General features: G+C 48.6%; 1 protein-coding gene across 1 annotated transcript in view; it reads right to left on the reverse strand.

The window, feature by feature from the left end:
- LOC118233413 (microtubule-actin cross-linking factor 1-like) overlaps nucleotides 1-24,693 on the reverse strand; it is a 31,914-nt gene extending 7,221 nt beyond the window's left edge. The window contains exons 1-23 of the mRNA XM_035429195.1: nucleotides 24,650-24,693; nucleotides 21,906-22,122; nucleotides 21,488-21,688; nucleotides 18,104-18,338; nucleotides 17,366-17,592; nucleotides 16,616-16,738; nucleotides 16,089-16,190; nucleotides 14,894-14,995; nucleotides 13,612-13,785; nucleotides 13,251-13,406; nucleotides 12,116-12,316; nucleotides 11,745-11,873; nucleotides 8,032-8,217; nucleotides 7,428-7,583; nucleotides 6,821-7,027; nucleotides 6,306-6,425; nucleotides 5,762-5,931; nucleotides 5,164-5,323; nucleotides 4,594-4,812; nucleotides 4,111-4,380; nucleotides 3,529-3,717; nucleotides 3,348-3,450; nucleotides 1,214-1,350 (exon numbers count right to left, since the gene is read on the reverse strand). Coding sequence (XP_035285086.1) covers nucleotides 1,214-1,350; nucleotides 3,348-3,450; nucleotides 3,529-3,717; nucleotides 4,111-4,380; nucleotides 4,594-4,812; nucleotides 5,164-5,323; nucleotides 5,762-5,931; nucleotides 6,306-6,425; nucleotides 6,821-7,027; nucleotides 7,428-7,583; nucleotides 8,032-8,217; nucleotides 11,745-11,873; nucleotides 12,116-12,316; nucleotides 13,251-13,406; nucleotides 13,612-13,785; nucleotides 14,894-14,995; nucleotides 16,089-16,190; nucleotides 16,616-16,738; nucleotides 17,366-17,592; nucleotides 18,104-18,338; nucleotides 21,488-21,688; nucleotides 21,906-22,122; nucleotides 24,650-24,693 — 3,828 coding nt within the window. The remainder of the gene's footprint in view (nucleotides 1-1,213; nucleotides 1,351-3,347; nucleotides 3,451-3,528; nucleotides 3,718-4,110; nucleotides 4,381-4,593; nucleotides 4,813-5,163; nucleotides 5,324-5,761; nucleotides 5,932-6,305; nucleotides 6,426-6,820; nucleotides 7,028-7,427; nucleotides 7,584-8,031; nucleotides 8,218-11,744; nucleotides 11,874-12,115; nucleotides 12,317-13,250; nucleotides 13,407-13,611; nucleotides 13,786-14,893; nucleotides 14,996-16,088; nucleotides 16,191-16,615; nucleotides 16,739-17,365; nucleotides 17,593-18,103; nucleotides 18,339-21,487; nucleotides 21,689-21,905; nucleotides 22,123-24,649) is intronic.
- Nucleotides 24,694-25,973: the final 1,280 nt, after the last annotated feature.

The following is a 25,973-nucleotide window of genomic DNA, read 5'->3' on the forward strand; positions in this document are numbered from 1 at the left end:
AGGGGCATAGAGCCAGAGAGGGAGGGGCAGAGCCAGAGAGGGAGGGGCAGAGAGCCAGAGAGGGAGGGGCAGAGCCAGAGAGGGAGGGGCAGAGACGGAGAGGGAGGGGCAGAGCCAGAGAAGGAGGGGCAGAGAGCCAGAGAGGGAGGGGCACAAACCCGGAGAGGGAGGGGCATAGAGCCAGAGAGGGAGGGGCAGAGAGCCAGAGAGGGAGGGGCAGAGCCAGAGAGGGAGGGGCATAGAGCCAGAGAGGGAGGGGCACAGAGACAGAGAGGGAGGGGCAGAGACGGAGAGGAAGGGGCATAGAGCCAGAGAGGGAGGGGCAGAGCCAGAGAGGGAGGGGCACAAACCCGGAGAGGGAGGGGCATAGAGCCAGAGAGGGAGGGGCAGAGAGCCAGAGAGGGAGGGGCAGAGCCAGAGAGGGAGGGGCATAGAGCCAGAGAGGGAGGGGCACAGAGACAGAGAGGGAGGGGCAGAGACGGAGAGGAAGGGGCATAGAGCCAGAGAGGGAGGGGCACAGACGGAGAGGGAGGGGCAGAGCCAGAGAGGGAGGGGCAGAGACGGAGATGGAGGGGCAGAGCCAGAGAGGGAGGGGCACAGAGACAGAGAGGGATGGGCAGAGACGGAGAGGGAGGGGCAGAGATGGAGAGGGGGGGGCATGGAGCCAGAGAGAGAGGGGCAGAGAGCCAGAGAGGGAGGGGCACAGAGACAGAGAGGGGAGGAACGAAAGAGAAATGAGAGGAAGAAGGAGGGGTAAAGTATCCCCCATTCCAGCTACTGAACACACACATTACACACTTAACGCAGATACTGAACACATATTACACACTTAACCCAGCTACTGATCACATTGTACACTTAACCCAGCTGTCCAGCAGTGTAGAATAATTACAGTGCTTGTTAATCTTGGGTTGCTGGTTTGATTCCTAGGTGGGGCACTACTGTTGTGCCCTTGAGCTATGAGTACTGAACCTGACTTGCTTCAGTAAAAATTCAGCTGTGTAAATGGACCATGCAAAACTGTATTCTGTGTGAATCTCTTAGACTAAGAGCATCAGCTAAATGCTTAAAATCTGAAGTACAGAGCAGAATGCATTCAGCTGCTATCTGATTTTAACCAGTTTGCTTTCTGTTCTGAGACCGTTACTAAGGCTAAAATAGCAATGATGGCCCATGCCAGTTTAGAGAGAGATGCCCCTGCTGGGCGCAGTACCTCCTCCAGCCGTTTGAGGGCGATGCTGAGTTTGCTCTGGTGGTTCAGAGAAAGCTGCCACACCTGCTGGCACAGCGAGCAGAGCTGGGAGAGACGAGGGTTGCCCCCGGTTACCTGCATGCCAACCTGCTGCATACCTGCCAGCGGAGGGACATGGTGGTCATTACGGTAATTGTGTGTGTGTGTGTAGACGCTTTCATTGGACGCACGCGCGTTGCCAAGGTTATGCGCTTGGCCCTAAGTTAACTTCCGCTCTGTGTTTGTTTATTATTGGGTTTGTGTTTAATATGACACCGATTACAAACGGAGTGAAAGTTAAACTGATGAGCAGACTGATGTTGGGCTCAGGTTGTTGTGCTGTGGGGTGCAACCTGATCTCAGGAACAAACTACATTTCGAAAATTTGTAAAAATACATAATTTAACTTTGTAACCCCACTAGGGAATTGTGAAACTAATTGCTTGAATCCCTGCGATTATTATAGCTGGTGCTTGCCCGTTGTTACCTCATATTTTTGAGAAATAACTGGACATCATTACCTATTAAATGTAAGTCCAGTAAAAATACACATAATAAACTGTATTTAAAAAATCGCCTTCACACATTTAGTAATACTAATACAGCCTTATTTACTATATCAACTTAAGACAAGCAACACGCTTGTAATTATCTCATCGTGACCCATTAAAGCCAATGGCGCAGACGTTGCTTCATAATTTCAAACTGCTTTCCTAACGGCTAATTTGCATACTGCGACTTGGGTTACAACCGTGAATATGTACGGATTCCTAGACGTGCTGATAGAGACCACCCTTTCTCATATTAACCTCAAATACGCACGACAGGATACTAGCAAATTTATGTCAATTTCCATTCATTTATATGTGGTGGTCGATACACGTCCCCTTAGCAACCAAAAGCTAGCACTGGACCACCTCTGACTTATTTGCTGGCACAGAAAAAAAATCGCGAAAGTACTGAAAAAATAACCACAGGAGGATAACAAGGACATTTTTTCCGACATTACTAGGTACAGGTTGTTACCGATATTTCGCCTTTCATATATAGTTGCAAATAAGTTTACGCTTTCCTGTCTGTCGAACGAAGGTGGTCAAATAGGTTCTCTCACTCTAGCACCGACTTCGTTTCAGGTAACAAACTCATGATAAGCGATAGCTAATAGCTAGCTGACCAGTAATACGCCTGCAGTAGTTATGGATTAGCTAACTAAATTGATTGTAGGTAGCTAGCTAGCTAAACGTAGCTAACATTGTATAAATTATGCACAGTAACGTTAGATCAATGCTAGTAGTTAATACGCTTTAGCTACGTTTTGAACCTGTTTCCAATGACTTCAGTGTTACATTGCCTGATCATTTTTTGTTGTGGTAGCCTAGCAAGATGACCCAAACTATTAAGAGCCACAATGTTTTTCCAGCAATGCATGCTATACAAATAAATAACCTACAGTAATTGCATTGGCTACACATGCTGCCCACTACTAGCCCCAGTCTGTGTCTCTAATTAGAGAGGACAATCGAAAAATCTATTTCCGGAAATTAACATAAGTATTGTGAATAAAATACCAGTTTAGCCTTAAATTAACGTATTGTGAACAGTGATCGTACACATATGGAATATTAATGGGATATATTGGCTGTTTTTGTGTCTAATCATAGTTTTTAAGCAACATCATAGAACGAATGCACTTTTTACACAGGAATGTGCATGTAACCCAGAACAGTTATGGATATTAATGTATGGTGCTCAGCAAGGTGCAATACTGCCAACAGTTATCTGTTTCTGTCACTTGTTTTTCTGGTAGTGTGACGTTATCGCATTTGAGTTTGGCCAAATAACGGTTCTTTTCTTCGACTTGTAACCTCAAATAATCCTGGCTAGACATAGATTTAACTAACTAGCTAACGTAATTTACTTGTTATTTATTTTGCTTGTTATCAGAAATAGTCTAGAGGGACTCTGTTGTTATTGATTGTTTGCGGAGGTCTGCCGGAAGTTAAGTTAGGGCCAGAACAACGCACACGCGCAGTAACGTTGTTTATGTTGTTACCGTTGAAAGCGTCTGTATGTGTGTATGTGTGTGTGTGGGAGAGAGAGAGGGAAAATAAAGCACCTCCAGGTTTCTCACTCTCAGGTGAGAGTGTCTGTTTGCTCTGGCAGGATTTGGTTAGTCGCTCTACATCCATTCGCTTCTGTGCCATTTCCTCCATGAACACCTGAGAGAGAGACACAGTGGTCAGAGCATGGAGGGCCAGGGAGCCAATCAGGACTGAGCAGCAGCTGGCTCCACCCACCTGGTGCTCTATGATGAGCGTCTTGATCTGAAGGGTGTCATGAGGAAGGGAAACTGCTTCCCGCTGCACCAGGGTGGTCTCCGCCCACAGTAACCATGACAGCAGCTCCTCCAATAGGATTGAATTGTTCAGCATCTCGGCTAGGCTGCTCTCCAGTGCTTGTTTGTGCTGTTTGGCCCACATGAGCACCTGTAGGATGAGCAGCAGACTGAACAGCGCCCTCTATGGGGTACATACACACACCTTAAAGAAAGCAGAACCCATTACTACAGGTCTTCTGTGTTAGTATCATGTTACAAAGCCATGACTCACCTCACCCTAGTGTGTTTGTAGCATGTTTGCAGGGAGGTGACTCACCTTGCGGTAGCGTGTCTGTAGCCTGTTTGCAGGGAGGGGACTCACCTCACGGTAGCGTGTTTGTAGCGTGTTTGCAGGGAGGGGACTCACCTCGCGGTAGCGTGTTTGTAGCATGTTTGCAGGGAGGTGACTCACCTCGCAGTAGCGTGTTTGTAGCATGTTTGCAGGGAGGGGACTCACCTCACCCTAGTGTGTCTGTAGCGTGTTTGCAGGGAGGGGACTCACCTCGCGGTAGCGTGTTTGTAGCGTGGTGACACGCTGCCTGATGAGGGCGATGCTGTCGGGGTGGCAGGAGGACAGGATGACCTCGCCCAGTGCACACGCCCCGATCACCTCCTCCCTCTTCGCCTCCAGCGCCTCCTGCAGCCCCTCATGGGCATGGAGCACGGCCTGCAGAGTCTCCGCCTCCTCCGGCTGGGCGCCATGGTAATGAGTCTGCCCCACCCCCGACAGCCACACCAGCAGCTGCTGCACAGCATTACGGAACTGCTCTGCCTGAAGGAGGGAGGGGGAGAGAGAGGGAACGAGAGAGAGGATGAAGGGAGCGAAGGAGGGAAGGAGAGGGAGACAGAACAGAAGGGAGAGGTGAAAATGTATTGGTCAAATATTCTGTTAAATAAAGTGTGTCAGTATTCTGTGTGCATGAGAACACAGCTTGCGGTCTCAATTTTTGGATGGCCCATCCACCTATCCAGCCTGGCCCCTCACCTGTTTGAGAGCTTGCTGGAGGCGGGTCTGCTTGGAGACGGACAGGCTGCAGACCCTATCCCACCTCAGGCTGAGCTCCTGCAGCAGCACACCCACCCAGCCGGCCTCACCCAGCCCCGCCCCCGACCCCGCCCCTGACCCCGCCTCCACCAGCTCAGCTGCTGCCCGCTTCAGAGCCTGCACACTGCCCGCCCTGTTGTACAGCTCCCTCTGGAACACCTGTAACCATGACAACGAGATCAGCGTAACCATGGTGATGCCATCTCTATGACAGCATAATCACTGTAACTAACGTGCTGATCGTCTCTGCTCTCACGCCCCTTCCTGTATATCCATAAACACAGCAACATCCACCCCGCAGAACAAGCACAGACTCATTACAGAGAACATGATCTCCCCTCTCTGTACCAACCGTCTCTGCTATACCAACTGTCTCTCCTGTAGCTGCTGTCTCTCCTGTAGTTCTCTCTGTGTATCTGCTGTCTCTCCTGTAGTTCTCTCTGTAGCTGCTGCCTCTCCTCTATCTGCTGTCTGTCCTGTAGCTGCTGTCTCTCCTCTCTCTCTCTGTACCTGGTGAGACTCCAGCAGGTGGGAGACGAGGTCCATGTCTCCATAGATTGGCTGGTCCTCCTGTAGTTGAGTCTCTGCCCAGCAGAGCCAGTCCAGCATCAGCTGCAGCGCCCCCTCTGGTTGCCCTGAGTATAGCACAGCCTCCTCCAAGTGCTGCTGTCTGCAGGAGAGGGAAAATATAATACACACACACACACAGATACTACACACACACACAGACACACACATACAGACACACACACATACACACTCACACAAACACACACACAGACACGCACGCACACACACACACACACAGATACTACACACACACACACACACACAGACACGCACGCACACACACACACACGCAGACACACACAGACACGCCCGCACACACAGACACACACACAGACACGCACGCACACACACCCACACGCACACACACACACAGATACTACACACAGACACACACACGCAGACACGCACGCACACACACAGACGCACACACACGCACGCACACACACAGACATGCAGACACACACACACACGCACGCACTCACACACACGCAGACACACACCCACACGCGCACACACACGCACACACACACACACACACCTCTGCGTGCTCTTGGCACACACTCGGTCCCATGTGTCGCGGAGCTGCTCCAGCAGGGAGGAGAGTTTCTGGGTGTCGGTGGGCAGGGAGGCCTTGTCTCTCAGGCAGCGGCCCGAGCGCACGGTGGAGTAGTACTGCGGCAGTCTGGAGCAGAGGGCCTTCCGCAGCTCCTGCAGCGGAGGGGTCAGGGAGAGGGGGCGGGGGTTAGAGAGGGAGGGGGAGTCAGAGAGGGAGGGGGAGGGGTTAGAGAGGGAGAGAGGGGGAGGGGTCAGGGAGAGGGGGGAGGGGTTAGAGAGGAAGAGGTTATGGGAGGGAGGAGGGAGGGGGGAGGGGTTAGAAAGGGAGGGGGTGGAGGGGTTAGAGAGGGAGAGGTTATGGGAGGGAGGGTTGGGGAGTGGGGGCGGGATTAGAAAGTAAGGGGGAGAGGTTAGGAGAGGGAGGAGTCAGGGAGAATCAGTGGTCTCTCCTGAGGCAGGTTTAATGGCTTTTAATCTTTTTAATCATCATTACTGTATTTGTACAGGCAGATGTTATGGGACAGCACCTCATGCTTGGCCAGCTCTTCATTAATCTCCTCGGGCTCATTAGTGACCCTGAGCTCTGTATCCAGCCTGCTCTCTGTCTCCAGCAGCCAGTTCCACAGCTCCCCACAGCTCTCCTGGAACTGGGGGGGGGGGGGGGGGGGATAGGAGATGTTAGATTCCTGACAGACAGACCACTAAGTTAGTACGGGTTATTACTTCTTTTTGGGTAGGTACCTCTCTGGGTCAGTACTCTGCGGGTCAGTATCTCTCTGGGTCAGTGTTTCTCTACATTACATTACAGGCATTTAGCAGACGCTCTTATCCAGAGCGACTTACACAACTTTTTACATAGCATTTTACATTGTATCCATTTATACAGCTGGATATATACTGAAGCAATTTCGGTTAAGTACCTTGCTCAAGGGTACAACGGCAGTGTAGGGCATCGGTTACAAGCCCAGTTCCTTACCCACTGTGCTACACTCCCTCCTGAGTCAGTACCTCTCTAGGTCAGTACGTCTCTTTGAGTCAGTACCTTTGTGGCGGTCTTGTGGGCCTCCTCCAGATTCTGTTCCCGCTCTCGTGAGCTCTTGGCCAGCTGGTGCCAGCGGGAATGGACCCGCAGCAGCAGGTTGCCGATCAGAACCTCGTCCTGCTCCAAGCTGGCAGAACGCAGCTCGGACCCCACCTTCTCCAGAACCAGAACCTGCTGCCGGTGAGAGTTCACCTCACTCATAAACACCTGAGCAGGAACAGACAAACACCGTGGTTAAAAATTACACACCTGTAATATCCAACTACCACATCTGTAATATGAAAAATACCACACCTGTAATATACAAAATACTACACCTGTAATATCCAACTACCACATCTGTAATATGAAAAATACCACACCTGTAATATACAAAATACTACACCTGTAATATCAAAGTACTACACTAGGAATATCCATAAAACTACACCTGTAATATCCATAAAACTATGCCTGTGAATACTGAGTACCATACCTATAATATTCATAATACTACACCTGTAATGCCCAATTACTACACCTGTAATACCCCCCTATGCCATAACCCCCACTCCTTTGTCATCATCGCCATCTTCCTGAAGCCCCCACCCCCCCCTCCCCCCCTCACCTTGTGCTCTTCGATTTGGAGAAGCAGGGTTTCCAGGATGAGGCTGGGGGGCGGGGCCATGTTCAGCGACTGCTCAGCCTGGATCAGCCAGTTCACACACACCTGCAAGGAGCTCTGGAACCCTGTCGCCAGGGAAACAGCCTCCTCCAGCTTCACCTGGAGAGAGAGGGAGAGAGAGAGAGGAACAGATAGAAAAGGAGAGGGAGAGAGAGAGGAACAGATAGAAAAGGAGAGAGAGAGAGAGAGAGGCACAGATAGAAAAGGATAGAGAGGGAGAGATATATAGGAACAGATAGAAAAGGAGAGGGAGAGAGAGAGGAACAGATAGAAAAGGAGAGAGAGGGAGAGATATATAGGAACAGATAGAAAAGGAGAGGGAGAGAGAGAGGAACAGATAGAAAAGGAGAGGGAGAGAGAGGAACAGATAGAAAAGGAGAGAGAGGAACAGATAGAAAAGGAGAGAGAGGGAGAGATATATAGGAACAGAGAGAAAACGAGAGAGTGTGAGAAAATGCAGAGACGAACAGAGGGAAAGGGAAAGAGGAGCAGACAGTGAAGAAAGCATGTGAGAGGTAAAATGGGAGAGAGAGAGAAATTGTCCCACCCTCCTGTTGTCCATCTTGGTGGTGAGGCTGGCCCAGGTGTTCTGGAGCAGCAGCAGGTTCTGCTGTGTTTGGGTCGCCCCAAAACCCCCCTCCTCCCCCTCCAGGAGGGACATTAGCATGGCCTGCCCCCGAGCCACCAAATCATGGTACCGGTCCGCTTGCTGGGACACCTGACCTTGGAGCTCCTGAGAGAGAAAGAGAGGGAGAGAGAGGGGGGAGAGAGGGGGAGAGGGAGGATAGAGAGAGAGAGAGAGAGAGAGAAGGGGGAGGGACAGAGAAACCGGGAGAGAAAAAGATGTGTATATTATGTGTGTCTATGATGTTGTAGTAGTATATGATGAGTGTTTATGATGCTGTAGTGGTATAGGTGTATATGTGCTGTAGTGGTATAGTATGGGTGCATATGACGCTGTAGGTGTATTGTATGGGTGCATATGATGCTGTAGTGGTATACTATGCATGTATATGATGCTGTAGTGGTATACTATGCATGTATATGAGGCTGTAGTGGTATATTACGGGTGTATATGATGCTGTAGTTGTATATTATAGGTGTATATGATGCTGTAGTGTTATAGTATTGGTGTGTATGATGCGATAGCAGTATATTATGGGTGTATATGATGGTGTAGGTGTATATGATGGGTGTATATGACGCTGTAGGTGTATTGTATGGGTGCATATGATGCTGTAGTGGTATATTACGAGTGTATATGATGCTGTAGGTATATAGTATGGATGTATATGGTGTTGTAGTGGTATAGTACAGGCGTATATGATGCTGTAGTGGTATATTACGGGTGTGTATGATGCTGTAGTGGTATATTATGGGTGTATATAATGCTGCACTGGTATATTATGGGTGTATATGATGCTGTAGTGGTATATTATGGGTGTATATGATGCTGTAGTGGTAGAGTACGGGTGTATATATGCTGTAGTGGTATATTACGGGTGTATATAGCGCTGTAGTGGTATAGTACAAGTGTATATGATGCTGTAGTGGTATATTATGCGTGTATATGATGCTGTAGTGGTATATTATGGGTGTATATAATGCTGCAATGGTATATTATGAGTGTATATAATGCTGCAGTGGTATATTATGGGTGTATATGATGCTGTAGTGGTAGAGTATGGGTGTATATAGCGCTGTAGTGGTATAGTACGAGTGTATAGGATGGTGTAGTGGTATATTATGGGTGTATATAGCGCTATAATGGTATAGTATGGGTGTATATGATGCTGTAGTGGTAGAGTATGGGTGTATATGATGCTATAGTGGTATATTACGGGTGTATATAGCGTTATAGTGGTATATTATGGGTGTATATGATGCTGTAGTGGGTGTATATGATGTAGTTGTATAGTATGTGTGTGTATGATGCTGTAGTGGTATATTACGTGTGTATATAGCGCTGTAGTGGTATAGTATGGGTGTATATGATGCTGTAGTGGTATATTACAGGTGTATATAGTGCTGTAGTGGTATATTACAGGTGTATATAGCGTTGTAGTGGTATATTACAGGTGTATATAGTGCTGTAGTGGTATATTACAGGTGTATATAGCGTTGTAATGGTATATTACGGGTGTATATAGTGCTGTAGTGGTATATTATGCGTGTGTATGATGCCGTAGTGGTATATTATGTGTGTGTATAGTGCTGTAGTGGTATAGTGTGGGTGTATATAGTGCTGTAGTGGTATATTACGCGTGTATATAGTGCCGTAGTGGTATATTATGGGTGTATATAGTGCTGTAGTGGTATATTGCGGGTGTATATAGTGCTGTAGTGGTATATTACGGGTGTATATAGCGTTGTAATGGTATATTACGGGTGTATATAGTGCTGTAGTGGTATATTATGTGTGTGTATGATGCCGTAGTGGTATAGTATGGGTGTATATGATGCTGTAGTGGTAGAGTATGGGTGTATATGACGCTGTAGTGGTATATTACGGGTGTATATAGTGCTGTAGTGGTATATTACGGGTGTATATAGCGTTGTAATGGTATATTACGGGTGTATATAGTGCTGTAGTGGTATATTATGTGTGTGTATGATGCCGTAGTGGTATAGTATGGGTGTATATGATGCTGTAGTGGTAGAGTATGGGTGTATATGACGCTGTAGTGGTATATTACGGGTGTATATAGCGCTGTAGTGGTATAGTATGGGTGTATATAGTGCTGTAGTGGTATATTATGTGTGTGTATGATGCCGTAGTGGTATAGTATGGGTGTATATGATGCTGTAGTGGTAGAGTACGGGTGTATATGACGCTGTAGTGGTATATTACGGGTGTATATGAGGCTGTAATGGTATATTACGGGTGTATATAGTGCTGTAGTGGTATATTATGTGTGTGTATGATGCCGTAGTGGTATAGTATGGGTGTATATGATGCTGTAGTGGTAGAGCATGGGTGTATATGACGCTGTAGTGGTATATTACGGGTGTATATAGTGCTGTAGTGGTATATTATGTGTGTGTATGATGCCGTAGTGGTATAGTATGGGTGTATATGATGCTGTAGTGGTAGAGTATGGGTGTATATGACGCTGTAGTGGTATATTACGGGTGTATATAGCGCTGTAGTGGTATATTACGGGTGTATATAGCGCTGTAGTGGTATAGTATGGGTGTATATGATGCCGTAGTGGTATATTATGTGTGTGTATGATGCCGTAGTGGTATAGTATGGGTGTATATGACGCTGTAGTGGTATATTACGGGTGTATATAGTGCTGTAGTGGTATATTACGCGTGTATATAGCGCTGTAGTGGTATAGTATGGGTGTATATGATGCCGTAGTGGTATATTATGTGTGTGTATGATGCCGTAGTGGTAGAGTATGGGTGTATATAGTGCTGTAGTGGTAGAGTATGGGTGTATATAGCGCTGTAGTGGTATATTACGGGTGTATATAGCGCTGTAGTGGTATATTATGTGTGTGTATGATGCCGTAGTGGTATAGTATGGGTGTATATGATGCTGTAGTGGTAGAGTATGGGTGTATATGACGCTGTAGTGGTATATTACGGGTGTATATGAGGCTGTAATGGTATATTACGGGTGTATATAGTGCTGTAGTGGTATATTATGTGTGTGTATGATGCCGTAGTGGTAGAGTATGGGTGTATATGATGCCGTAGTGGTAGAGTATGGGTGTATATAGCGCTGTAGTGGTATATTACGGGTGTATATAGCGCTGTAGTGGTAGAGTATGGGTGTATATGACACTGTAGTGGTATATTACGGGTGTATATAGCGCTGTAGTGGTATAGTATGGGTGTATATGATGCTGTAGTGGTATATTACGGGTGTATATAGCGCTGTAGTGGTATAGTATGGGTGTATATAGCGTTGTAATGGTATATTACGGGTGTATATAGTGCTGTAGTGGTATATTATGTGTGTGTATGATGCCGTAGTGGTATAGTATGGGTGTATATGATGCTGTAGTGGTAGAGTATGGGTGTATATAGCGCTGTAGTGGTATATTACCGGTGTATATAGCGTTGTAATGGTATATTACGGGTGTATATAGTGCTGTAGTGGTATATTATGTGTGTGTATGATGCCGTAGTGGTATAGTATGGGTGTATATGATGCTGTAGTGGTAGAGTATGGGTGTATATAGCGCTGTAGTGGTATATTACGGGTGTATATAGCGCTGTAGTGGTATAGTATGGGTGCATTTGTACCATGTGTTGGCGCAGCTGTTCTCGGGCAGTTTCCGGCAAACCCCCGGTGGGTTTGGTGGTTGAGAGCTGTCTCTCCGTGTCTCGGAGCCACTGCAGGCACACCTGTACTTCACCATGGAAAACTTCAGCCTGCAGAGGGGTTCATACAGCACCATCAGGGGTACAGTGGTGTACCTCATCCCCGTCCTGCCCACCCCTCACCCCTCCATCTCTTTCCTTTACCTCCATCTCTGTGCCCTCTCTCATTCCTATCTTTCCTGTCTCCTACTCACTCAATCAATTCCCTCCCACTCTTCTCTTCATTACCTTTTTCTCTTTCCCTCTCTCTTTCTCTCCATCTCTCTCACTCTCTCCTCCCTTTCCCTCTGTACCTCTGCGAGTGCGACCTCCAGCAGGTCCTGTCGGCCCTGGGTCTTGAATAGTAGGCTCTCCCAGCTGTGATGCACCGTTTCCAGCTGCTGCCGTAGGCGACTGGCCTCCTCTCCTGGGTCGAGCTCCAGCAGCTGGGAGCTGGCCGCCCGATTCAATGCCTCCATTGTGGCGCGGCGAGAGAGGACATCATCTCGAAATACCTGAGGAGAGAGGGAGAGAGGGAGGGAGGGAGGGAGGGAGGGAGGGAGGAGGAGGGAGAGGGAAGGGGGAGGGAGAGAGGGAGAGAGGGAGGGAGGGGAGGGAGAGGGAAGGCAGAGGGAGAGAGGGAGGGAGGGAGGGGGAGGGAAGGTGGAGGGAGAGAGGGAGGGAGGGAGGGGGAGGGAGCGAGGGAGGGAGGAAGGGAAGGGGAGGGAGAGGGAAGGCGGAGGGAGAGAGGGAGGGAGGGAGGGGGAGGGAGAGGGAAGGCGGAGGGAGGGAGGGAGGGAGAAAGGGAGGGGGAGGGAGAGGGAAGGCAGAGGGAAAGAGGGAGGGAGGGGGAGAGAGAAAGAGGGAGGGAGAGGGAGGGAGGGAGGGAGAGAGAGGGAGAGGGAAGGGGGAGAGGGGGGGAGAGAGAGGGAAAGAGGGAGGGAGGGGGAGAGAGAAAGAGGGAGGGAGAGGGAGGGAGGGAGGGAGAGAGAGGGAAGGAAGGAGGGAGAGAGGAAGAGAGGGAGGGAGGGAGGGGGAGGAAGAGAGGGAAGGGGTGGAGAGAGAGGGGAGAGAAAGGGAAAGAGAGGGAGGGGGGAGAGAGAGCAAGGGAGAGAAAGAGAGAGAGGGAGAGGGAGGGAGAAAGAGGGAAAGAGGTACAGATGCAGAGAGGGAAAGAGGGAGAGTTGGAGAAGAAGAAAAAGTAGAAACAGAAGGAGAAAGCAGAAGAAAGGAAATTCAGTAATAACAATGAAATTAGACACTTGTCTTAAGAAAGCAAGTGTTGAAAAGTGGAACTGTCATAACAGAGGTTTTTAACATTGGTTTAATATAACTACACACACACACACACACACACACACATATACACACACACACATACACATATATACCAGTCTCCCTTGGCGTGAGAAATGTTGGACGCAAGACTCAGATGGGGGCGGGGCCTACTTGGTGATTGGCCAGCTCCATTTCTATGGCTTTGGGGTCACAGCTGATTGGTCGCAAGGCGTCCAGCGTGACATGTGATTGGCTGAGCCAAGACTCCGCCTCCATCAAGGCCTGCTGGAGCTGTCCCAGGCTGAGCAGAGCAACCTCCAACTCATGCTGGGAGAGAGAGAGGAGGGGCCAGGGCGACACAGAGAGGGGATGGAGGGATAGGGGAACACAGAAAGAGGGAGAGGGGAACAGAATGGGATGAGGGAACTTTCCTACGTGAAGCTTACGTGCGTCTATGTGACTGTGAAGCATCACTGTGTGCGCTTGCCTGCCGGGGTGTACCTGCAGGGACAGCGCACAGGTGAGTGCTCACCTGTCTGTGAGTGACCTCGTCCCCCAGGCTCTTCCACAGGTGCGTCAGGTGTGTGAGCGGCTCCCGGACGGCTTCCCGGTCGCTCTGCGCTGATGCACTCCTCACCAACAGCTCCCCCTGCTGGCGAACCTTCTGCATGTCTCTCTGCTGCTGAAGCACCACTGCTTTAAACAGCTGAGAATATACAGATACATATACATGTATACATACACACATACACGCATACACGCATATACATGTATGTAGACAGATACATATACATGTATACATACACGCATACACGCATATACATGTATGTAGACAGATACATATACATGTATACGTACACACATACACGCATACACGCATATACATGTATGTACACAAATACATATACATGTATACACACACACGTACACGCATATACATGTATACATACACACATACACGCATATACATGTATGTACACAGATACATATACATGTATACATACATACACGCACATACATGTGTTCATACACACATACACACATATACATGTATACATACACACATGCACGCATATACATGTACGTACACAGATACATATACATGTATACATACACACATACACGCATATATATGTATGTACACAGATACACACATATACATGTATACATACACACATACACGCATATATATGTATGTACACAGATACATATACATGTATACATACACGCATATACATGTATGTACACAGATACATATACATGTATACATACACACATATACATATATGTACACATATACATATACATGTATATGTCTACACACGAGAGAGTGTGTGTGTGTGTGTGTGAGTTTTTGAGAGACTGAGAGTGTGTGTAAGTCTGTGTATGTATATGTGTGAGTCATTGTTTGGTTTAAAGTTTCAATCAATTACTTCAATTAAACTAATGTTTTAAACATCATTAATTAATCCAGCGTGATCATCATTAATTAATGCTGTTTTAAACAGCATTAATTAATCACTTACAATATCAGTAACACTGACATTAATGGCAACAATGGACACTGAAAGTATCAATAACACTGGAACTAATGGCAGCATTAAGTGATCACTGATAGTATCAGTAATATTGATGATAAAACCAGCATTCATTAATCAGTGACATCACTAATACAGACACATATGGATACACACTTACAAAGACTAATAAAGTGTAACACTGTCATTAACGCTAGCATTAATCAATCACTGACAGTATTAGTAACACGGACATTAAGAGCATTGATTGATCTGTCGCACAGGTTTGATATGAACCTTGAGATCCTGGATCTGCTGCTGGACGGCCCCCAGCTCAGCTCCTGCAGTGGGCATGTTCCGCAGCTCCATCGCAGCCTTATCCAGGTAACCAAACATGCCCTGAGGAGCACACACACACACCTGTCAGCCAGGTAACCAAACATGCCCTGAGGAACACACACACACACCTGTCAGCCAGGTAACCAAACATGCCCTGAGGAACACACACACGCACCTGTCAGCCAGGTAACCAAACATGCCCTGAGGAACACACACACACCTGTCAGCCAGGTAACCAAACATGCCCTGAGGAGCACACACACACACCTGTCAGCCAGATAACCCAGAGAAACACACACACACCTGTCAGCCAGGTAACCCTGAGAAACACACACACACCTGTCAGCCAGGTAACCAAACATGCCCTGAGGAGCACACACACACACCTGTCAGCCAGGTAACCAAACATGCCCTGAGGAGCACACACACACACCTGTCAGCCAGATAACCCAGAGAAACACACACACACCTGTCAGCCAGATAACCCAGAGAAACACACACACACCTGTCAGCCAGGTAACCCTGAGAAACATACACACACCAGTCACCAGGTAACCAAACACACCCTGAGGAATACAGTGACAAATGTTACATGTCAATCTCACACTGATTTGGCAGCACAGATAGAAAGAAGCAGCCAGAGGGTTACAGCAGTGCATGCTGGAAAACTGACCTGCAGAGCATCCTGGTACTGAACAGCAGTGCATGCTGGGAAACTGACCTGCAGTGCATCCTGGTACTGAACAGCAGTGCATGCTGGAAAACTGACCTGCAGAGCATCCTGGTACTGAACAGCAGTGCATGCTGGGAAACTGACCTGCAGTGTATCCTGGTACTGAACAGCAGTGCATGCTGGGAAACTGACCTGCAGAGCATCCTGGTACTGAACAGCAGTGCATGCTGGGAAACTGACCTGCAGTGCATCCTGGTACTGAACAGCAGTGCATGCTGGGAAACTGACCTACAGAGCATCCTGGTACTGAACAGCAGTGCATGCTGGGAAACTGACCTGCAGTGCATCCTGGTACTGAACAGCAGTGCATGCTGGGAAACTGACCTGCAGTGCATCCTGGTACTGAACAGCAGTGCATGCTGGGAAACTGACCTGCAGTGCATCCTGGTACTAAACAGCAGTGCATGCTGGGAAACTGACCTGCAGTGCATCCTGGTACTGAACAGCAGTGGTCATGGCTGTTTCCAGCCTCTGCATCCTCTCTTCCAACATCCTGTTCAAGCTCTGCAAGGCAGCCTGGGTCTGAGGGAAGGAGAGAGGGAGCACACAGAGCATCTCACCATCTTTTTACCTTCTCTATCCACTCTTTCCCTCTCTCCCCCCCCCTCTCGCTCCTCTCACTCCCCCCTCCCTCTCTTTCGTCTCACTCCCCCCTCTCTCTTCCTCTCCCTCCCTCTCTCTCTCTTTCCTCTCACTCCCCCCTCTCTCCCACTCTCTCTCTCTCCCTCCCTCTCTGTCCCCCATCTCCCCCCCCTCTCTCTCCCCCTCTCTCCTCTCTCCTCCCTCTCTCTCCCCCCTCTCGTTCTCTCTCCCCTCTATCCCTCTCTCTCCTCCCATCCCTCTCCCTCTCTTGCTCTCTCTCCCCTCTATCCCTCCCTCTCACTCTCCCCTCCCTCACTTTCCCCCCTCTCTCTCCTCTCATTCCTCTCCCTCTCTCCCTCTCTCACCTCCTCCAGGCTCTTTCTGACCAGTGGTTTCTCAGTGTCTCCACAGACAGTGATGAGCTTGTCTCCCAGCATGCTCAGCGCCTGCAGCTGCTCAGAGAGCCGGCCCATCTCCGCCCTCCAGGCCTGAGGAGAGAGAGAGTTACAGCTCACTCACTCACTCACTCACTCACACACACACACACATTCACTCACACACACACACACACACACATTCACTCACACACACACTCACTCACTCACACACACACACACACATTCACTCACACACACACTCACTCACTCACACACTCACTCACACACACACACACTCACTCACTCACACTCACACACACACTCACTCACACACTCACTCACTCACACACTCACACACACACACACACACTCACACACACACTCACTCACTCACACACACACTCACTCACTCACACACTCACACACACACTCACTCACTCACACACACACACACACTCACACACACTCACACTCACACACACACTCACTCACTCACACACTCACACACACACACACACACACACACACTCACACACACACACACACACTCACTCACTCACACACACACACACACAGTCACTCACTCACACACTCACTCACATTCACACACACACTCACTCACTCACACACACACACACACACACCGACTCACACACACACACAGACACACACACACACACACAGACACACACAGAGTCCCAGCTCAGGTATAGAGAGAGGCTCATGCGGTGCGCTTGCCTTGGTAGTCTCCAGCTGCTGGGTGATGTGGGCGGGGCTAACTGCAGGATCCTCCAGCTTCCTGGTGATGTCCTGAGCGTCTCTGAGCGTGCCCAGGAGCGCCCCTGACTCCGCCCAGAACCGTCCCGCCAGATCCAGCGCCTCCAGCAGCTTGGCCTCGCGCTCCTGCGCACGCTGCCGAATCTCCGCCCAGAGACTGCGCAGCCGCTGCAGTCGAGAACGCACCGCTGCGCAGACACACACACACACAGTGTCAGGACTGCGCAGCTCTGCGCAGACACACACACACACACACAGCATCAGGACTGCGCAAACACACACACACAATGTCAGGACTGCGCAGCTCTGCGCAGACACACACAAACACACACAGCATCAGGACTGTGCAGACACACACAGCATCAGGACTGAATAAGGAAGGACTGCACAGTGCTAGTAAGGTGTCTTTTAAAGAGCACACTCAATCCAGCATCTCCGTAAGGAGACATACTGAAAGCTTTATTCTGTGAAGTACGGAAAAGCTTGTGGTAAACAGCATAAGGAAGTAGTGTGTGCGAAACAGCTCATCGTTGATAGTGTGTGGTAAATAACCGATGATGGATAGTGTGTGGTAAATAACCGATGGTTGATAGTGTGTGGTAAATAACTGATGGTTAATAGTGTGTGCTAGTAGGCTAGTAGTAGCGGATGGCTAACAGCATCAGGTTAATGAAGAGTTAAAAAGAGGTGGAGCCTGACCCTGAGAGGCGGGGTCTCCAGGGTGGGCGTGAGGCACGTGGGCGGCAGGGTCGTCGCCATGGGAACACAGGGCGTTGTACGCCGGGAGCAGCTTGTCCAACTCCTGCCCGGCGGCCCTGTGGACCGCCAGCTGCTCCCGGAGCTTCTCCAGCTCCACGGCCACCGGGGGGCGCTGTCTCAGCCTCTGCACCGCCCGCTCCAGGGTCTCCAGCAGGGGCTCCATCTTGTCATGAAACTGAGGAGGGAAGCAATCAGACAGCTACAGGGCAAGGACCAATCACAGGCCTATCCACACAGAGAGAGAAGGCTACAGGGCAAGGACCAATCACAGGTCCATCCACATAGCGAGAGAAGGCTACAGGGCAAGGACCAATCACAGGTCCATCCACATAGCGAGAGAAGGCTACAGGGCAAGGACCAATCACAGGTCCATCCACACAGAGAGAGAAGGCTACAGGGCAAGGACCAATCACAGGTCCATCCACACACAGAGAGAAGGCTACAGGGCAAGGACCAATCACAGGTCCATCCACACAGAGAGAGAAGGCTACATGGCAAGGACCAATCACAGGTCCATCCACACAGCGAGCGAAGGCTACAGGGCAAGGACCAATCACAGGCCCATCCACAGAGAGAGAGAAGGCCACAGGACAATCACAGGCCCATCCATGCTGGTCTTTCCAATAAATACTGGTGCCTAGTATTTGGGGCTGAACATGTCCAATTCCCACCCCAAATTAGGAATGTCTATTTTTACACGGTCCCCACTGCTGATTTGGAGGAGTGCAGACGTCCGTGTTCCTCCTCTCAAACATGCCGTGTCCTCAGCCGGACTCTCATCAGTGTAGCCCCCAGCCAACGCTCGCTGGGCTGAAGGAAAACATTTCCTGGGCAAGCTCGCCAAGCGATGGGCAGAGGAGCGCTAGATACTGACAGTCGGTTTGTTGGATTTTTCGGTAAGTACACTGTGACAGTAGGTTTGAGGGATTTTGCGGTAAGTACAGTGCGACAGTAGGTTTGAGGGATTTTGTGGTAAGTACACTGTGACAGTAGCTTTGTTGGATTTTTCGGTAAGTACATTGTGACAGTAGCTTTGTTGGATTTTGCGGTAAGTACACTGACAGTAGGTTTGAGCGATTTTGCGGTAAGTACAGTGTGACAGTAGCTTTGTTGGATTTTGCAGTAAGTACACTGTGACAGTAGGTTTGAGCGATTTTGCGGTAAGTACAGTGTGACAGTAGCTTTGTTGGATTTTGCGGTAAGTGCAGTGGAACAGTAGGTTTGAGGGATTTTGCGGTAAGTACAGTGTGACAGTAGCTTTGTTGGATTTTGCGGTAAGTGCAGTGGAACAGTAGGTTTGAGGGATTTTGCGGTAAGTACAGTGTGACAGTATGTTTGTTGGATTTTGCGGTAAGTAAAGTGTGACAGTAGCTTTGCTGGATTTTGCGATAAGTACAATGTGACAGTAGTTTTGTTAGATTTTGCGGTAAGTAAAGTGTGACAGTAGCTTTGCTGGATTTTGCGGTAAGTACAGTGTGAGAGTCAGTTTGAGGGATTTTGCGGTAAGTAAAGTGTGACAGTAGCTTTGCTGGATTTTGCGGTAAGTACAGTGTGAGAGTCAGTTTGAGGGATTTTGCAGGAAGTAGAGTGTGACAGTCAGTGTTCTGTACAGCACCCAGAGGTGTGAATATTTTCACTCCCACTTTCTGCAGATCTTGAGGCGAGTTCAGCAAGCCCCGCCTCCTCCTATTTAACCTGTGATTGGCTGGCACAGAGAGGGAAGATTATGTCATAGCTTTTCATAAATAACAGCGGTGGTTAAGCGAGCCAGCGACTAAAAACCGAAAACCCTTTCCAAAGCACGGCTCCATCTGTCCGTGTGTGTGGGAGGAGCCAGCTGTTCGCGGGGGAGGGGCTGGTTGCACATGTGGGAGGAGCCAGCCTGGCAGCATCAGGCACAGTAGGCTTCCAAGTCCCCATGGCAACGGTAAAGTTGCGATGAGGCCGGTGAAAGGGACCTGCAGGGAATTCCTCCCCCAGATGCCAGCTTCCAGCCCCCCCCCCCACCCCCACCCCCACCCGGTTCACTGCCCCCTCAGAGGTTTACTGGGGCTCCAGGCCCCCCAGGCAGCATGTCACACGTGTGTATTTCCATCTGAGATATGTACTCCTGTGTGTGTCTCTCACACGTAACAGCTCACTGTGGTTTATAAGCTCACTGTGGTTTATAAGCTCACTGTGGTTTATAAGCTCACTGTGGTTTGTAAGCTCACTGTGGTTTATAAGCTCACTGTGGTTTATAAGCTCACTGTGGTTTATAAGCTCACTGTGGTTTGTAAGCTCACTGTGGTTTATAAGCTCACTGTGGTTTGTAAACTCACTGTGGTTTAGAAGCTCACTGTGGTTTGTAAGCTCACTGTGGTTTAGAAGCTCACTGTGGTTTGTAAACTCACTGTGGTTTGTAAGCTCACTGTGGTTTATAAATTCACTGTGGTTTATAAGCTCACTGTGGTTTGTAAACACACTCACTGTGGTTTAGAAGCTCACTGTGGTTTGTAAACTCACTGTGGTTTGTAAACTCACTGTGGTTTGTAAGCTCATTGTGGTTTTATAAGCTCACTGTGGTTTGTAAGCTCACTGTGGTTTGTAAACACACTCACTGTGGTTTATAAGTTCACTGTGGTTTGTAAACACACTCACTGTGGTTTATAAGCTCACTGTGGTTTATAAGCTCACTGTGGTTTGTAAGCTCACTGTGGTTTGTAACACTGGGCCACCTACATTTCAGCCTCCTCCTGCACCATTTTGATAGTAGTTTATAGGTCTTTGGTAACCAACCCTGTTCTTGAAGATCTTCTGTCCCGTAGGTTTTCACTGTAACCCCAACAAAAGACACCTCATTCAACAGCTAGGGCAGGGCTGCCCAACCCTTTTCCTGGAGATCTACCATCCTGTAGGGTTTCACTCCCACCCTAACAAAGCACACCATATTCAACCGCAAAAGCATGGTTACCCAATCGTGTTCCTGGTGATCTGCTGTCCTGTAGGTTTTCATGTAATGCTAGGCAACTATGAGCAGTTAGCCTCAGTAATGTCAGCCTACTGTGAGCAGTTAGCCTCAGTAATGCCAGGCTACTGAGAGCAGTTAGCCTCAGTAATGCTAGGCTACTGACAGCAGTTAGCCTCAGCGATGTCAGGCTACTGTGAGCAGTTAGCCTCAGTAATGCCACGCTACTGAGAGCAGTTAGCCTCAGTAATGCTAGGCTACTGAGAGCAGTTAGCCTCAGCGATGTCAGGTAGTGGAATAACTAGGCGATGAGGGACACAGCGGCCACTCTGAGGATGATTCTAACAGCACAAGTCCCACCCCAGGTGAGAGGGTACCTGTGAGGACTGTGAAATGGCCTCCTCTAGTGCAGCGCTGTGACCTCTGACCCCTTCCTTGATGGCCAGGTAGCGGCGCTCCACAGCACTGCAGCTCTGCCTCATTGCCGCCCCCTCCTGGCTGCCCGGATCCAGCATGGGGCCAATCAGCAGCAGCTTGTCCACGTGACACTGGTGCCCCAAGACCGACTCCTTCAGCACCTGGGGTGGGGTTACAACAGCAGTCAAGCAATAATACCAGCCAACTGAAGAACAAGCAGACACACACTCACACACACACACACACACACACACACACACACAGACACACACACACACACACACACCCACGCATACTCACACACACACACACACACTCTCACACACACACACACTCACACACACACACACACACACACACCCAGCCCCACCCTCATACTCTGATCTGATCCTGCTGGGTTCTCAGGGTCTCCAGGTCTACGGCAGGTGAGGGCAGTCGGCCAATCAGAGCCTCCGTCTCCTCCAGCCAGGGCTCCAGCTTCCTGTGTGTCTCCCAGAACAGCGTCAGGGGAACCCGGGCCTGCTCCAGAGCCAGGAAGCGCTCCGACCCCGATCCTGCACCCGGGGGGGTCGCGCTCGGGGGGGGTTGGCACCACCTGGGGGGGGGGGCAGGGGCTGGGGTTTAAAGCATAAAACTCCCCCCCCCCCCACCTCGGGTCTGCTCTCTCTCTCAAATTAAAATTACATTTCTTTAAAAATGTTTTATTGGCATGACATATCTCAATATATGTGTTGTATAATGGGCGGCAGTGTAGTTAAGGAGTTGGTCTTGTAACCTAAAGGTTGCAGGTTCGATTCCCAGGTAGGACACTGCCGTTGTACCCTTGAGCAAGGTACTTAACCTCCATTGCTCCAGTATATATCCAGCTGTGTAAATGGATGCAATGTAAGTCGCTCTGGATAAGAGCATCTGATAAACACCTGTAATGTGTTGTCAAAGCTTTACAATTATAAACTACAATGCAATGTCATGAATCATAATAAAAAAACAAATGACAGTTCCTCATAATTAATGAAATTATGTCCCTCAGGCTGGAGCGGGGAGCTGCACGCTGTCCAGCCGAAATTCTGCAGCACCTTTCCTCTCAGGAGAATCACAATTTTCTGTGATTCAGGTAGGCAAGGGAATTGTGTTGTGAATTTGGGAAATAAGTGTTCTCTAATTATTGTGTATTTCCCACATTTATTTCTCTCTCTCCCACTCTGTCTCTCTCTCTCCCCCTATCACATACTATAGACACACACTCTTCCTCTCTCTCTATTCTCTTAAATTCAATGGCACGGCTGCAAATAAACAATGCTGTCAAAGCAATTAACAGTGGCACATCAGGCATACTTAACACTGCGGAATAAAATAAATTGAACAAAAAACAAGAAAAGAAAGGTGAAAAGTACAGATGAGTTGCAATCACAAATAAGTACAGTAATAAGAACAAAACTACGAACAATACGCTGCCTCACTGGCAAGCCACAGATCTCACCACCAGTGCTCTCGCTCTCTTCCTTCTCTCTCTCTCTCTCTCACTCTCTCCCTCTACTCATCTCCCTCTCTCTATCTCTCTCTATCTAGATATATGCTAGATATAGATTATAGATTAAACTGAATAAACTTCTAGATTATAGAGTAGTCCAAAAAAAACGCCTATAACAAAAATGGCAGGAATTTAGTAGGTGTGTGTGTGTGTGTGTGTGTGTCTGTCTGTCTGTGTGTTGTGTGTGTGTGTGCGAGTGTAAGCTTGTACGTGTGTATGCTCTGTGTGCGTGTAGGTGTGTGCGTGTGTGTGTGTCTGTCTGTTTGTGTATTGTGTGTGTGAGTGTACGAGTGTAAGCTTGTGTGTGTGTCTGTGTGTGGGTGTGTGTGTGAGTGTGCGAGTGTAAGCTTGTGTGTGTGTCTGTCTGTCTGTGTGTGGGTGTGCATGTGTGTGTGTGTCTGTCTGTCTGTGTGTTGTGTGTGCATGTAGGTGTGTGCGTGTGAGTGTGCGAGTGTAAGCTTGTGTGTGTGTCTGTGTGTGGGTGTGTGTGTGTGCGTGTGTGTGAGTGTGCGAGTGTAAGCTTGTGTGTGTGTCTGTATGTGGGTGTGTGTGTGCGTGTGTGTGAGTGTGCGAGTGTAAGCTTGTGTGTGTGTCTGTGTGTGGGTGCGTGTGTGAGTGTGCGAGTGTAAGCTTGTGTGTGTCTGTGTGTGGGTGTGTGTGTGTGCGTGTGTGTGAGTGTGCGAGTGTCTGTGTGTGGGTGTGTGTGTGTGCATGATGTGGTCGCTCATTGTCTCTCAGAGTGTGAAAAGAGAGCTCAGATTGTGCTGCTGGTATGCAGCAGTCTCCCTCTCTCTCTCCCTCTCTCAGTCTCTGAGGAAAGAAACCGAGTGTTTGTGCATTCACAGGTTTTGAAGACTGTGCCATTTTAAAAGCTGACAGCTGAAACATGCCTGTCTCCCTGGAGACCAATGACACATTTCCATATAATGACAAAAAAAAACTTTTCAATTAAACTATTTAAAGTCTTTAAAGTTCTGTGCCCTGTCACAAAATCTACTAAAGACTAATTAAAATCTTATTTTTAGGTTTAACGGCCGATTTTGTGTGCAGGACACCCCTCCCCCAACACATCCTTTATCTCCCTCACTTCCTCAGTCTCCTCCCATCCCTTCTTTCCTTCTGTCATTCCTACTCTGCTATTTTCTCTCTCACACTCCCCCTCTCTCCACTCATCTCTCTCTCCTCCCTCTCTCTCTGTCTCTCTACTCCTCTCTCTTCCCATTTGTTTCACTGTCCTCTCTCTCTTTTCTTTCTTTCTCTCTACTCATCTCTCCCTGTCTCTCTCTCTCTCTCTCTCTCTCTCTTTTCCTTCTTTCTCTCTACTCATCTCTCCCTCTCTCCCTGGCTCTCTCTCTCTTTCTCTCTCTCTCTCGCTTAAAGCTTGCTTGTCTCTCACACTTTCATTCCCCCCTCCCTCCAGTTTGAACCACGCGCCCACACTACTGCGCTGCTCCCTCTCACCTCCTCCTCCCCCCCACACTGCCACCCCCCCCATGCCCCCCCCCTCAGAATACACACCCACTCAGGCTCTCTCTCTCTCCAAACACATTTAAATAAAAGCTGAAGAGCTGCTGTACATCCACACAGTTACATAAGCAGCATCTCCTGATCTTTCCCCTCTGGCACGCAGCCCATACCGGCTCCAGTCCCGCCACGTCACTCTGCCACCCCCCCGCCCCCCCTTGCTGTTCTACATGCACTGCCCCCCCCCCCCCACCCAACTCATGTTAAAACTGCATTTTAGTTTCTTATTTCTGAGAACAGGTGTCAGAAGCATAGCCCTCAGCGCTGGATGACACTGCACCTTTACCGCACACAGTCGCTCTCTGAGAAACCACTACAAAGTATTATTTCAGAAACATTGTAAAGTATTATCTCTTACACACCACTGCGTAGTAATATCTCTGAAACACCATAAAGTATTATCTCTCAGACATTAAATATTATTCTTTACACACCACTACATAGTATTATGTACAATCGCAAAACTGCTTCATAATGCAATACTGCTCATAACACAATACTGCAATACTGCCTCATATCGCAATACTGCCTCATATCACAATACTGCCTCATATCGCAATACTGCCTCATAGCATAATACTGCATCATAACACAATACTGCCTCATATCGCAATACTGCCTCATAATGCAATATTGCCTCATATCACAATACTGCCTCATATCGCAATACTGCCTCATAATGCAATACTGCTCATAACACAATACTGCATCATATCGCAATACTGCCTCATAATGCAATACTGCCTCATATTGCAATACTGCCTCATAACACAATACTGCATCATATCGCAATACTGCCTCATAATGCAATACTGCCTCACATCACAATACCGCCCCATATTGCAATACTGCCTCATAATGCAATGCTGCCTCATATCGCAATACGGCCTCATATTGCAATACTGCCTCGTAATGCAATATTCCCCCATATTGCAATACTGCCTCATATCGCAATACTGCCTCATATCACGATACTGCCTCATAATGCAATATTCCCCCATATTGCAATACTGCCTCATATCGCAATACTGCCTCATATCACAATACTGCCTCATATCGCAATACTGCCTCGTAATGCAATATTCCCCCATATTGCAATACTGCCTCATATCGCAATACAGCCTCATATCACAATACTGCCTCATAATGCAACACTGCCTCCTGCAGCTGATAGTTGTTGTGATAAAATGGGGCTTTCAGTCCAAAATTAGAGAATAAAGAAAATGTTATTTAAAAAATATGAAAAGAAGTATCACTCAGACTAAACGAAGACATTAATTACTCTATCCAGAGAACAGTCAGGTAATGTCTCACTGAGTGACTCACCAGCCAGAACCGCCTACAGACACACACACGCACGCACACATGCACACATATACAGACACACACAC

Source organism: Anguilla anguilla, chromosome 1 (assembly GCF_013347855.1).
Source record: "Anguilla anguilla isolate fAngAng1 chromosome 1, fAngAng1.pri, whole genome shotgun sequence".
In the NCBI taxonomy this organism is placed as follows: domain Eukaryota; kingdom Metazoa; phylum Chordata; class Actinopteri; order Anguilliformes; family Anguillidae; genus Anguilla; species Anguilla anguilla.